This window comes from Mytilus trossulus, chromosome 12 (genome assembly GCF_036588685.1).
Source record: "Mytilus trossulus isolate FHL-02 chromosome 12, PNRI_Mtr1.1.1.hap1, whole genome shotgun sequence".
Classification (NCBI taxonomy): domain Eukaryota; kingdom Metazoa; phylum Mollusca; class Bivalvia; order Mytilida; family Mytilidae; genus Mytilus; species Mytilus trossulus.
In genome coordinates, this window is record NC_086384.1 from 16,135,108 (window position 1) to 16,150,966 (window position 15,859).

At 31.4% G+C, this 15,859-nt stretch overlaps 1 protein-coding gene across 1 annotated transcript; it reads left to right on the top strand.

Annotated features, from left to right (window-relative positions):
• Positions 1-4,699: 4,699 nt before the first annotated feature.
• On the top strand, positions 4,700-7,032 carry LOC134692254 (G-protein coupled receptor 157-like). Its single transcript, XM_063552705.1, has 3 exons — positions 4,700-5,117; positions 6,386-6,591; positions 7,024-7,032. The coding sequence occupies exons 1-3, from the start codon at positions 4,700-4,702 to the stop codon at positions 7,030-7,032; spliced, it is 633 nt and encodes a 210-aa protein (XP_063408775.1).
• Positions 7,033-15,859: the final 8,827 nt, after the last annotated feature.

The window sequence follows — 15,859 nt, forward strand, 5'->3', positions numbered from 1 at the left end:
ACAGTTATACAAATTCTGATATGGGGTCAATTAAACATTAAAAAAGTATCTGAATTTTAATAAAGGTTGGTGCAATATCAACCCTACAATCAGGAACCCTTTTTGGTGGAAATAATGATTACATCGGCAATTTATGGAATATAGATTCAACTCTAGGTACAGCTGTGATTGAAATGTTGCTTCATAAATATGATACGTTCTCAAATTGATTATAAAAACATCTTTTTGTTTCTATATGTTTAGTTTTCAATCCGACTCTTGTTTTCAATTTATATATTCAAGCTAAGGCAATGTATATAAATGAGACATGACAGTTGATAATGGATCAAACATTTTAAGTATTATGAGACCATTTGATTAACAAAATCCCAAATTAGATTGAGTAGATATGGTGAAAGTTTTAATGAGACCACTCTCCTTCCAGGTCAAAATTTGATAAAATTAACTTTCAAAGGTCAAAGTGTGGCCTTCAACATGGAGACTAAGCTCACATCGAACAGTAAGCTATAAAGGCCTCTAAAGAAATAACTAGTGTAAAACTTTTCAAATTGGAAAATTTTGATTGAAATAGTAGAAGAGAATGTTTTCCTTTTTTGAACGTTAAGTACTAGTACATACGATACAGTTACACGGGAGATAATGACGTTGCTAACGTAAAATGTAATTTTTCGCAACGAAAAATCATGACATTATGAGAATAGATGCATTTTGACTAATTTTCATCATTCAAACTGCTTTAACTTGAAAACGAGTTCATGAAAGTTAACCCTCTTTTTTAAATGACATTTGACTTGATTATGTGTAAAGATTACATGTGAGTTTTGGTGCCCGAAACAAAACTCAAAATACACTGTTGTAGCAAAGACATTTCATATGTTTTAACAAAGACTTGCTTGTCAAGTGTATCTAAACCAAAATTTTCAGTATATGCCTAAAATCTTGACCCCATTTATCTCCAAAAGAAGCACATGAAGGAATATTTATAATTATTATATTATATATTTGAATGGTATAGATTTGCATGCAAACTGTTGTCAAAAATAATACGTGAGATCAACACTGTATTGTATTCCTTTAAGTTGAATTAATAATGATTTTGTGGTCGGGTGTGTATCTAAAAAGTACAAGAATAAGTGAAGATGATATATTTTATTCATGTACGGTGACCAACATATTGGATATAATGTCATTGCAAAAATCAAGCATTGTGATGGTTACAATCTTAAACGAATAGGATTATATATGATTGATTTGTCTGGACCTAAAACATGATATTGTTAATTAAAGGGTTTTTGATTGTTTCTATTTGGTGTGACGTCTATAACATTTTGTGTAAACTTTCATTGTTCTTGTTCTTTATTTCAACTGAAAGAATTTCAAATTTGAAGTGTTTAGACCATCATCACCATGTAGAAATAATAAAATGAGTTTTATCACAGTTTGCAGTCATGAATACAAACAAATCGTTTCTTCATATGTCACATGCTCTGATTAGACAGTACAGTGGGGTTTTTTTCCAAATGCAGCTCGGATATCAAAATCTTCTGGAATACTTTGAAGTAGGAGCACATGGAACATGGTATATAAACTCATCATAGATACTCATCAGTTAATCTTGAATTAAAAAGGTAATGAAGCCGACGGCAATACGAAGTTCAAGTTCATTTAGGTCCACAAATTCCAAAAACTGTAGCAAAGTACATATAATGTGATATATTCCTAAGGTAGAAAAGCCTTAGTATTTCAAACAAAATTTCAAGTTTAGGTAAATAGTTCATTTATAATTATGACCATATCAATTTTTATTCATGTTAACCTAGAAGTGCTGACTACTGGGCGGCTGATAATACCCTTGAGAAATAAAAACTCCAACAGCAGTGGCATCGACTCATTGGTACACTCATCAAAAATTAAATTTTGTATTTGCACCATATACAAAAGACTCATCAGTGACGCTTGAATAAAAATGTATATTATATTTAATTGTTCGTGTATTATATTATATGTTGTTGTTTATCACACTAGCCATAGGCTTAATTTTCGTTATTTGTAGGAGCTTCGTGTTTTGTGTACTGGTTTTCAACGTCACAATATTTGAAATTATGGTTATACTGAAGCTCAAATTGCATGTCATTTATCTGTATTGAATATACCAGTCAAGAATTTTATAGAAGCAAGATCTCCATAAAGAATGCTTGAACGAATTGATAAATATCATAGCAGTTTTCCATTTGTTTGATGTGTTTCAGTTTTCCCATTTGATGTATTTGAACGAGACTTTCTAATTGATCATGGACTTTCCGTTTAGGATTTTCCTCGGCGTGTTTGACTTTTTACAATTTATTTTTATTGTAATGAAACAAATATTCACATTTGAAGAATTGTTATATTTTTCATTTCAATATTTTTTTATAAAAAATTTGCCAAACTACGTATGGTCCCTAGTAGTTGTATTTGGAGTGTCTAATGAATACAACTCGTATTTAATCAGGTTTTCAGTTAGTTCTCTTTGCAAAAAAAAAAACAGGCTAAACAATGATAAAGGAAGAATGGACAAAATACAGTTGTTTTCAAATTGTTTGATGTGTTTTTGATTTTGCCATTTGAATTTTCCTCAGAGTTCATTATTTTTGTGATTATACTTTTTAATACATAATCCTTATAATAGATGTGTCTTAGTGGTAACATTTTACGTGTATTTTCTTTTTTCTTTTGAGCGATTTAGATCACAATTATTTCGTAGTGCATTTCTTTTAGAACAAAAATTGAAAAAAATCCCACCTGCTCTTTCTCAAGGAAACTTTTACAGTGTGTTGTACTACTTTTGGGACAAATCATATAAAAATTATAGAAAACTTCATCGGCTCTAACTCAAAATATGGACAATTCGATGTTTAGGGCGTCTTTAAATCTTTTGACAGCATCCAAAGTACTAATTTTAAACCTTTTTCGGCTGGACCAAATCACTACTTTCCTTTTTAAATTCTAAACCCAATTTTTTTTATAGTGTATTTTCATCCCCCTGCTTGCAATTTGAGGCATTAAACATGGAATAATAAATTTGGAAGGGGTATAAAAATTAATGGCAAGTAACCCACTGTCAACGCTAGGGACTATATTTGTGAACAACGAAAATCAAGGGACGACAATGGTGGTCTCGGACCTAATAGTTGATGTATAATGCTCGACAAATATTACACATAATAGTAATGGTAGAAATACCCTTTTCAAATTAATCTATCTTCCGCAGTAAGGTTGAATATTAAACTTTTACTCTATTGAACATTTAAAAATATGTCACACATAACAATTGTTATCAAACATCAATGTCATATATGTGGAATAAAACTATATATTTAAGCACATCGCAACGGCCAAAGAGTCACACATTCACAGTTACATCAATAATGTAGCTTTCAAAAGCTAAATAGGAGAACGTATTGGGCCATTCCAGTTAATTTCTGACAGGTGGGGATGGATGGGGAGATTTTTGTCCATACCTATCAGAAAAAAACACCATGAAAAACTACATATCAGATCTATAAGAGAGGGACGAAAGATACCAAAGGGACAGTCAAACTCATAAATTTTAAACAAATTGACAACGCCATGGCTAAAAATGAAAAAGACAAACAGAAAAACAATAGTACACATGACACAACATAGAAAACTAAAGAATAAACAACACGAACCCCACCAAAAACTAGGGGTGATCTCAGGTGCTCCGGAAGGGTATTAATTAAGACCTATCAGATGTAGAGTTTCTGTTCATATTGGGTGGACGGGCTTTCATGGGAAAAATTGACCTATCAGAATTTTTTACTGCAAGTATTGTACCCGTCAGAATTTAAAATACAATACCAGATAATGCATAATACGAAACTGGCTACATTCCAAAGCACCCCTAAGATCTGAAATAGGTATTTTTTGTAATCCCTAAGATATAATTATTTTTGATTATTTACTGCTGCAAGACAAATTTTTGGGTATAAATGTACGTGTCAGATGAAAAACCCAAAATTTCACCCCTTAGATATATAAATTTTACACCCCTCAGAAAAGACCATCCATCCCCTTTTAGCAGATATTAACTGGAATGGACCATTACGTATAAGATTGCTGTATGACAGACGAAAGAATATCTGACAACACCGTTCATGTATCTTCATTATCTAAACTCTGAAATACATTAAAGCTCCTTGACTCGAAACTACGTTTTATTCCAGAAATATCTCAGATTTACACACAAAATCCTCAACAATATAAAAAGCTATGAATTAACGAAAAACTAAAATTCCTTATAAATGATAGAAACATCGACTTTTTTGGTGTAAAACATTTTACCAAACTGTCAGAATTTAATTACTCCTATAGTAAGTCATCCTGACTTTGTATTCGTATGAAATATGTCCAAACAAAATGTTATCAAATGAGGAAGTGTGCTTAATGTTATCTATTGTTCCCTTGTTTATATATAGGTGATCTACACATTAATGTTGATACAAAAATGAAGTATGAGTTGGTATCTATTAATAAAAACATTTGATAAAATTATTACACTATCTGATCTGCTTTCGATTAAATGTCAAAAGGTTCGTTGTAGTTCAGTCTAATTTGTTGGTTTATACCTACGCTTCCAGTTATATTTGGAATATCAAACAAAATATTGTTTCTATGGCTATAAAACGTTTTCAAGAAAATGAATCAGACAACTTTTGATTTATCTGATCTGACAATATCGGCACGTATTACTACAGTTAGTTCTTCTATGTCACTTGTAGGAGGAATTATAATAATATTGTCATACCAATACATTCCTGCAACACAAAATCAAGTTCGCGCCATGTTAGTGGCTTTAACTGTTGCCGATATGTTGACTGCTTTAGGTTATGAGATATCGAGTTTAAGATGGTATACCATTGGTATGAAAAACTCCGATACATCGGATAAGTTTTGCAAAGTTCAAAGTTTCTTGACAACATTTTCAAGTATGTCATCTTTCTTTTGGACAACATTTATAGCTCTTTATCTATTCCATTGTGTTTGGTTTTCGACAGATCTGCATGTGTCTGGATCCCAACGTTTCTGGCTACACTGTATAGCATGGGGAGTTCCAGGTATGTTTCAAAGCTTACTTATTATGAACATCAATGGCATATTTTCTCCTCCAATACTGAAAGTAGTGTTTAAAGAAAGAAAGAAAAATGTTTCTTTTATTGTGGTATGATTGTCAATGAGACAATTTGCCACAAGAGACCAAATGACATAAATTAATAACAGTCATATGTTATTCGTACGACTTTCAACAATGATCAGAATCTATTTCGCATAGCCAGATATCAAAGGCCCCGAAATGGCATATTTAAAACATAATTTATATATAAGATGGTAAACGAAAGGCAACTATGTTACACAGCAACAAACGAAAACCACTGCATTACTTAAGTACGCTTGATGTGGGATAGGCACATAAATAACGCTGGCTTGGGATATTTTGCAGATATTTCGGTTTGCCTTGATTGTGGGATCAACTGATGCTATTCCTCTGCATCCATTGTATAACCAATTCTCAACAGAACATTATTCATATTAACTATCAAGTTTGAAATAGATTGGTAGAACGTATTCCCAAAATACCAATCATTAGTCCTGGTGCGTTAAATAAACGCACTATCAATTGACGGGCTCAAGGCATGATATTGAGTGACAACAACTTCTATAATTACTATAAGACACAAAAAAATACTTTGTTTTTCGAAAACTATCTATTGCAACTTTATGCCGAAATACAAAATTTAAGATAACAAAGAAGGTAAGATGTTATCAAATCATAGTTCTTTGAATGATTCAATAAAAAATAGTTTGCTCGTAAAATCATTATAAATAAAGTTTTTGTGTTAGATTGAGGTTAGATTAAACCCATCTCTACTGCGACATAAATCCTTACATCGTTCAGAATTTGAAATTGAACTTGTATGATGGATCAGTGTTTGTATCTTATTATTTGGTGACCAACTTCGTAGTTGTCTTGTAACTGACCTGGTAAAAACAAAACATATTTGAAAAAAAATATATCTCAGACTAAACATTTTTGAATGTCTTTTACAAAGATTATATATCTTGTGTTATTGTCTAGTCATTCCCCTTATTAAGAGTTATGGCAAATAAAGGCAATTTACACTAGTAATTTTGGGGCCCTTTATAGCTTGTTGTTCGGTGTGAGCCAAGGCTCCGTGTTGAAGGCCGTACTTTAACCTATAATGGTTTAATTTTTAAATTGTTATTTGGATGGAGAGTTGTCTCATTGGCACTCACACCACAGCTTCCTATATCTAATGATAGTTTCTCTATATAAATGAATACTTTTTACCTAAAATGTTTACAGGAGTTATTACATCAGTAGCATTAGTTTATGGAGTTCTAGGAAATAATGGTTTTGCTTTAAACGGAGTTTGGTGTTGGCTTGATAAAACATTTGCAGACAAGTACGGCCTTCATTGGATGCTACTTACAGGAAAAGGCTGGGAAATACTCACTTACCTGATTACAGCCTCGCTCTATATATCACTTAAAATCAGAACATTTTTAAAGGTATGTCAGTAGTTCATGCTTTTTGTTGCGTTTTTTTCCTGAAGCTAAAATTATTTCTGTATTTTCATTACTGAAACGTTATCTGTTGCCTCCTGTTCCTAGCTGAGAGCCATTAAATAGCAGTAAAGAAGAAAACATTTCGTTTAACAACAATCAATCAATCAATCTACATGGAAACTTATTGCAGTATTCATAAAGTTTTGACTCATAAGCATGAGTGCATTATCTCTGACAGCAATTGGTCTTTGAATTCTACGTTTACCATATTTGACAATCATTAGATTTTGGTCATCGGCGAACGTGGTGAAAGTCTTGTTTTCCTCTAAAATTACGATTTCTACTTAAAGGAACCATATCATCTGAATTTCAAATAGCAAACAATTAACGAAGCTGATCTTTCATTTTTTGTAACTTTCTCTTATCTTTTTGCAGAAATGTTAATACAGCGACAAGCAAAACACAAATCGAAACAAAATGCAAACAAAAGCTCATAAAATTAAGACATTACACAAATAATTAAAAAGGTTAAACATAAGAGATCTGTAAACGGAGTAGGCAACAAAATCACTTAAACAAGGCATATATTAAATAAACTCATCATAGATACCAGGACTACGCCAGACGCGCGTTTCGTCTTCAAAAGACTCATCAGTAACGCTCGAATCCCAAAAAGTTAAAATGGCCAAATAAAGTACAAAGTTGAAGAGCATTGAGAACCAAAATTCCTAAAAGTTTTGCCAAATACAGCTAAGGTAATTAATTATATTTTCATTATAGAATACCAATACTTTTTAGATCTCGTTTATGAAGCTTCCGAACATTCTCAGAATGAGCTTATCAGAGTATAGAAGCATTGTAATCAAGGAATTATTGTGAAACTGGCCAGTGCATCAAAAATTATATTTGATCTATAATAAATTATACTATTGAGTAGAATAAAAAAACTAATTGTTGAAAAGAAATGCAAACATGAGAGATTTTAATTATGCTATACCACAATCAATCTCATTTATCCTTCCGTACGATTTTTAATTAATTTGATCTTTTTCAGAGAGGACGCCACAATTCATATCTTTGGAGTCAAGTCAGCAACGGACTTCGAAGAGAAGATGAACTTTTTTGTTTCACTTGGTTGATCCTTTATTGTCTCAGGGTATGGGGAACGATAAGATTTGTCATAGATATTATCGAGGATGGCGGTCATCCAAGAAACGCGCATGTTGAAAACTTCAAAGTGGCATTACTGTTTCTTCAATCATATGGAGATAGTGCTCAAGCTTTTTGGAATTTCATTTTATTTTGTGTTTGTGATAATACTGTTCGTTCTTTTAGTTTGAATAATTGGATTTCCCTGTCAACTCATCAACAAGAATCTACTGATAGTGCTGATATTCATTCAAATCCAGAGGAAAATACGGACACCAATTTACAGAAAGCCAATGAACAACAACCACTGTTAAATAGCAGGAAACTTACACATAGTGTCGCTCATTCACACAAAAACTTAACAACCTCTGTCTAGATTTATGTGTTTCAAAAACTTTGAATTTTTCGAAAAACTAAGGATTTTCTTATCCAAGGCATAGATAACCTTAACCGTATTTGGCACATTTTTTGGGAATTTTTGATCCTCAATGCTCTTCTACTTTGAAAGCGTTTGGCTTTACAAATATTTGATATGAGCGTCAATGATGAGTCTAATGTAGACGAAACGCGCGTCTGGCGTACAAAATTATAATCCTTGTACCTTTGATAACTATTTATTATATGGTATATAGACTAAAGACGAGTAGATCACTATTTTTGTTATACTTTTTTATTGTATGAATTATTTATTTTTAATTTTTATTGCTTGACAAATATCACGTGTGAAACGGGTAATGTTCGTTTTTATCTATCTTCCGCTTTATGATTAGATTGGAACGTATCCAATCATTGTACACAGATAACAATAAATATCAAGGTCTGTTTTATGTCAACTAATACATATAATAAACTTAGTATGTGTGATTTCATATTTGTGAATAAAATTGAAACAGTATGAAATACATTAAATAAGAAGTGGTTTTTAAACATAATTATAATCGTTTTATTTGATTTCTTTCCATTCCATAATATTAATAATAGTAATAATAATAGTAATAATAAAAATAATTATAATAATTATAATAATAATACAATGCATATAAAACCAGTAATGATATTGCAGTGCATGATAACATATATCATAATAATGGAACAATAAAAGGTAGTTATTGTAAAAGTAAAATCACAAAAATACTGAACTCCGAGGAAAATTTATAACGGAAAGTCCCTAATCAAATAGCAAAATCAAAAGCTCATACCCATCAAAAGAATGGATAAATATGTCATAGTCCTGACAAATTAAGACAGTCGATATATCTTACTGTACATACATCGTGTTTGAAGCATTTAATATTCAAATAGTGTTACGTTATTGGCAATATTAATAAACAAAATATAATAAAATGTCAAAAAAGACATATATAATACCTTTTTACTGGCAAAAACAGGAATTACAAAAAAGAGTGATCGGTTAAAAAACGATCACCAATATCAAACTCATCGAAATAGTTATACAAACAAACATCAACACACGGTTCAGATTCCACGATTTTGTACAGAGTGTGGGAATAAACCAATTATTATCGGTGTACGTAAGCCTCGTCTAGTATCTGTCCAAAACTTATATAAATATTTAGCACATACTTACAACTTTTCGTCCAATCAAATTGCTTGAATTTGTCTTCTAACTTTCATAGTACATATGCTTTTCCGTGTACTAATAACTACGCATGAATAACCACAAGGGTAAGATTTCATTGTATCGTAATCAAGATATTGAAATACAAATTGGTACTGGCTATTTTGAAATAAATTGTGTTCCAAAATAACCTAAATAGTTTGTAATTAGTTTTCAAATTAATTTTAAAACATTCCACTATTTAATCTTTAGATCAAGAAATGTTTTTGACAATTAAAAGATTCTTTTAATTAAATCAAGAGTAACAAATTTACATTGTAGTTCATTATAACTTGATTACAGTACAATGCCATCTAAAATTGTAATCATTTATATTATCTTCCATGTAATTACTTTGTACACAAAAATAGAGTGAAGCATGAAACCTTGTATAGGAAAATAAAAGCAATTTGATCTATATCGTCATGAGTGGATTGATTATTGGTTGCTTAATGTCCACTGACAGATATTTCATGCATGTAAACTATTCACTAGACTACCTATGGGTACATACCAGGGGCAGATCCATCCATTTTTAAAGGGGTTCCAACCCAAAATAAAGGGGGAGGGGTTCAACTGTATGTTCTTATTCAAAGCATTGATCATCCCCCAAAATAAGCGTTTTCCACTACCCTCTTTTGGGATTTGCCACTGCAAACTATCTATATGTTTTGAAATTTATCATGTATAGTAAAACACAGCTTTATACAAATATACCAATAAACATACTTACATCTTTTCATTCTGAAGTCAATATCTTACAATGATAATAGTGAGTAGATTTACGAAACTATGTAAATGAGCTACATCCCGTCAGCCAAAACATTAGACAAATACAGAATTACTCAAGTTGTAAATATGTGCTAAATTGGATAGTTTTTATAGTATATACCTTTCTATACACTAACCTACACATATATTGAGTTATGTCCTTTTGGAACAATAGGTCATTATTTTGAAGAAACAACCCAGGCGCTAACTAGTTACAATGAAAATTGCTTCAAGGCTGAAAATAATGACCTGTTTAAGGTCACTATTTAGCACGATGATAATGCAAACTTTAGTTTGTTAAAATATCATTTATTTTGTAAAACAATTGGGGATTTTTCATAAATTTTCTCAACTTAAATATTCGCTCAAGGTTTAAGGCAGTAACATTTATTCTTTTGTTGTATGTATTTGATGAAATACCAGGACAAAAAAAAACAGTCTTTTACGCACATTTAATTTTTTTTCAATTAAATGTAGACAGGTGCCTTTCTATGTCTGATTTTTATGAATAGCGATATAAGTTAATAATCAGGTTTTAAATAGAAATCTATGTAATAGTTTGTGTATGCTATGTATAACAAAGAAACTAATTTAATTCAAAGGTGTACATTGCAATTAAGGAACTTTTTTAGATACTAATTTTACTGTAAGAATCATGTAACAGTCAAAACATAACAAAAGAGGGACCAAAGATACCAAAGGGACAGTCAAACTCGTAAATCTAAAACAAACTGACAACGCCATGGCTAAAAATGAAAAGGACAAACAGAAAAACAATAGTACACATGACACAACATAGAAAACTAAAGAATAAACAACACGAACCCCACCAAATTTAAGAGATAAAACTTACTCATTCATAAAATTTGAGGGTTCAACTTGTCTTTAAGTATAAAAAAGAAGATGTGGTATGATTGCAAATGAGACAACTATCTACAAAAGACCAAAATGACACAGACATTACCAACTATAAGTCACCGTACAGCCTTCAAAAATGAGCAAAGCCCATACCACAGAGTCAGCTATAAAAGGCCCCGATAAGACAATTTACAACAATTCAAACGAGAAAACTAACTGCCTTATTTATGTAAAAAATGAGAGAAAAAACAAATATGTAACACATAAACAAATGACAACCACTGAATTTTAGGCTCCTGACTTGGGACAGGCGCATACATAATTAATGTGGCGGAGTTAAACATGTTAGCGGGATCCAAACCCTCCCCCTAACCTGGGACAGTGGTATAACCGTACAACATAAGAACGAACTATAAAAATCAGTTGAAAAAGGTTTAACTCATCAGATGGACAAACGTACAAGTGGACGTGACCGGGTAATTATACATCCCGACACAAAAAGCACAATGAACAGGTCTGAGAGTACTCGCAGTTATCTGACAGCTAGTTCAAAACCACTAACAACTACAACATGTACAATGTAAGTGAAAATCATGCATCTAAGACAGTCATTTAAGGTCGTCTGATTGAGGTTGAAACAATCTTTGTTTTAATTGTGCTACATTTTGTACCTAAAAATATTATTATATTTTTGTTTTTATACTTTGTCTTATATTAGTTAACATTGACTGACTTGAATTTGATGATCTTTGGAATGTTGTATGAAGTAGCGACATTATTTTACTCATCAGACATGCATGAGGCATGAACTCATTTGTATTCTTCGATATCTGGTTCAGGTATAAGGGAGGTAAGTCAACATCCAAATGTAGACTTATCAAGTTGGACGTAATAAACTCTGAGTTGGGTTCAATTGGTTTAGTATAAGTAATCTCAAATAAACACCCTGTAACATATTTATAAAATACACAATAAGTCACAATACATTCGTTCAAAGAACGATAACTCTAATTATTATCTCCATATTAATAAAATGAAATATAAATCATCCAAGTAGTTAACTTCAGTTCGAAATATACCATAATTTATAAAGTATGTTTTACTACAAATCATAAGCATTTATACCAAAGTCTATTTCCGGTAACTGTTCAATATGCAATACTTCAGATATCAATATCACCTTGTGTCAACGATCATTATCTAAAGTAATCGATTCTAATACACTATTCAATTTGGAGATAAGGTAAACTAAACAATAACACATTACAAACACAGACAAGACACACATTAATTAAAACACATATTATAAATAGACAACACGTAAATAAATAAACATATAAACACAAAACACAACTTACCGTGTATATAATACAAGGGCTGAGCAGCGCACCTCTATAAAGTTACTGTACTCTTTAATATACTTCACATACTGGAATCTGAATATAAAGAAATGCGACTTCATAAGTCTTAATGTCAAAAATAGTAAATAATATAGTTAAACTCAATGTAAGATAATATTCTATGCTGAAATCTAATAGCAGCCAAATAAGAAAAATAATACAATAACTGTAATATTTTTTCTGTCTTGCAAATACCAACTTAAAGTAAAAATATGAACTCTTTCATACTCATGGGAATCAAAGTGGACTTTCATACACATTTTCATAACACATTCATATCTTTTATACCAAGATAAAAATATAGAAATACATGCATCAAATACTAATGTAATTAAAAGAATATAACTGACCTGAATATAAAAAATGGTTTCCAGAATAATAAGAATAAATATATCTAAATCACAATAAAGTGTCAGTGTTCTATATCTCTGTATAGAATTTGAAAAGAGTGCCTCAATATCAAGGAGTTCACAGAGTAACCAATCGGAATAAAGAAATAGAAAACCCAGGATGTAAATACCTAAGTGAATAGAAAATCAAAGTACTGTCATACTGTATACTCTGTCAAAGGCAGTCATCGAGTCAATGCATGAACAAATATATACAAATACTATTTATTAACATAAATTATAAAATCAGGCTGTACTACACAAATAAGAATATGTGGTATAAAATAAGAAGATGGTCCAAATTAATGCCGATGAAACAACTATCCACCAAATTCAAATGAAGTGGATGTTAGCAATTATAGGCAACCATGTGGCCTACAACAATGAAAAAAAAAACATTCCGTACTATAGTCGGCTATTTTTATAGCCCGGACATTAAAAAAATATGTCATAATGAAACAATTCAATTGGGAGAACTCGGACGGTCCAGGTTTGATTACCAACGAGACAATTCTCTACAAGAGATCAAATGACACAGAAGTTACCAACAATATGTCACCGTAAGTACTGTCTGTTCATAACATTATGATAATACTGTTTTCAGAAATATACCTAGTAAACGCATACATGAATATATACAAAAGTCATGTGTATATTTAAAGAATATGTCACTTAATAAATTCGCGTTGACAAATAACTTTTTTAATTCATTTCGCATGTTGACTTGTAAAACAGGACCTAAATACTCTGACAAACCTGAAATTGACATCGCGTGTCTTTAAAACATATAAACAGAAAAATACATCAATAATTTCCATAAAATGTCATTTTAATCAAATATTTGTCTTCCGATGTTGACAATATAAGTTTATATTCTTATGTCCCTATTAATCCTCATAACTTTTTTATATGTTTAAATATATTTAGCTTTCAAATGTCCGCATATGGACGTTAGTAATGATGGGGAATACCAAAAAACACTTCGGACGTTCAAAATATACGAAAAATCATCCTCGTTTTAAAAGAACCATAAAAATATTTATAACCTATATATGCGACGGAATGTAACCGGATTGTTTAAAATATACTATATGTCATAATGGTTTGTACAATGCGGATACATAAAAGTATCATCATCGTTTGAACTATAAAAAAAAAATATATCAAATAAGTGCAGGGCAACAGGTAAAAAATATAATTTGAGGATAGTAGATGTGTCAACAACAAAAAATATATTGTTATTTCATTTTTTTATTTTTTTTTTTGTTCATAAACAAGTCTGAACCTAGATTATTTAGATTATATATTAATTGTCTGACTCGTCGTCTGTAACTGGAAGAGTTCATTTTTACCGATTAGGCAAGTGTGGTACTTTTACGTTACCAAATGCATGGGCGCCGACTTGCTGGCGTGGAATTACAGACAAAGTCGAGAGCTTGTCCGTGGAGTTTTTACTACTTTATAATTTAAAACTGATGCTGAGGTGTCTTTTGAAAAAGAAATTACTAAATAAACCGTATCATCGGTGAGCGTAAACAACCAACTATAACTATCATAAATGATGCATTACAAGTAATCATCATCTAGAAGTATACATGTATACGCTTATAAAAAGATTGGTCAATGAAGAGGCATTACTAAAGAAATTCGTCAGCTTTCAATAATACATACGAGTGATTTGTCTGATCTTTAGTTTATAAATGCTGAACATACACATCATCGCTACAGTATGTTTTCGCCATTACACGAACTACACCAAAATATGAGGATTTGAGATGTACCGGAAGAGTAATTATATCCTACTCAACATGTGGTACCCTTCATGTATATCATACTAAGTGCAACTTTGATGAAATTCGAAACTGATGGATATCTAAATCGAGAAAAAAGGGGACGATATGATAATTTGTCATTATTGTCATTACGACATCGGATAATACTCATGACGACCAAAAGCTGCCTGATAAGCAACAAACCTATATTCAGGAAATCATGAATGGAAACGCAAGTTCATAGATATCGTAACAACCGGAAGATATACATGCCAGTTTGTCCAGTCAATCCTACAGCTAAAACGTAGTCTCCTCTTTCAAATACTGCACATAATATCAATTAAAGCTTAGTATACGATAATATTATTCACTTCATTGAACCTATAAGGATACATCAATTTAATTAAATAGTTCTCTCGTTGCTCCCGTTTTCTGATATGAGCACACGATTTGAGATTGTTTTTTAATTAGATTGAAGATACAAGTGTGTAATTTTTAATTAGGGTAGCTTTGAACCAGCAGCAGCTGCAGTAATATGAGACAGCTTCCTGACGTATTGGTGACGTTGTTTACGCTAACCATTTAGAACTATAATTGTATCTCAGTTACATGTATCATTCGTTAAACTCATCGACATAAAATGATTTCACACAGTTCATCAAGTCTGATTTGAAAAAGTTGAACTGTTCTGTATATATATGAAAAAATTGGAATGATTGCCAATGAGATATCTCTCTACAAGAGACCTAATGACACAGAAATTATAACATTACAGGTCACCGTACGGCCTTCAACAATGAGCAAACCCCATATCGCATGGTCAATTATAGAAGACCATAAAGTGACGAATGTAAAACAATTCGAAGGAGAAAACTAACGGCCTGATTTATGTACAAAAAAAATCTGCATTTACTGTTTGTAACAATTTGTGTTTCTCCCGCATTACTCTGCCTGTTTCCGTTTATTTTAAGTTTCCCTCTTTTCTGACCTTCATTTGACCATGTCTGCCTTTTTGTAATCTAGAAACGTGTTTTAGTGGTCCTGCATGAAGAGTTTAGACTACCGTCGAGAATCTTTATATCGTGTCACACGTAATTAAAAGATTGATATAAGAAGTGGAGTGTAGTTATTAACTATTACATGACTTGAACAATGTAAAATAGTATCCTATTTGAACATGGTCCAAACAAAAATGTTCACCTGTTTATTCTGATGATCAATACACTATAATATGTTAAAAATAGTTCACATGATTCAGAATCCATCTCCTAGGTGAATCACGCCTAATTTACCACAGTAGAAAGTCCGCCTTTT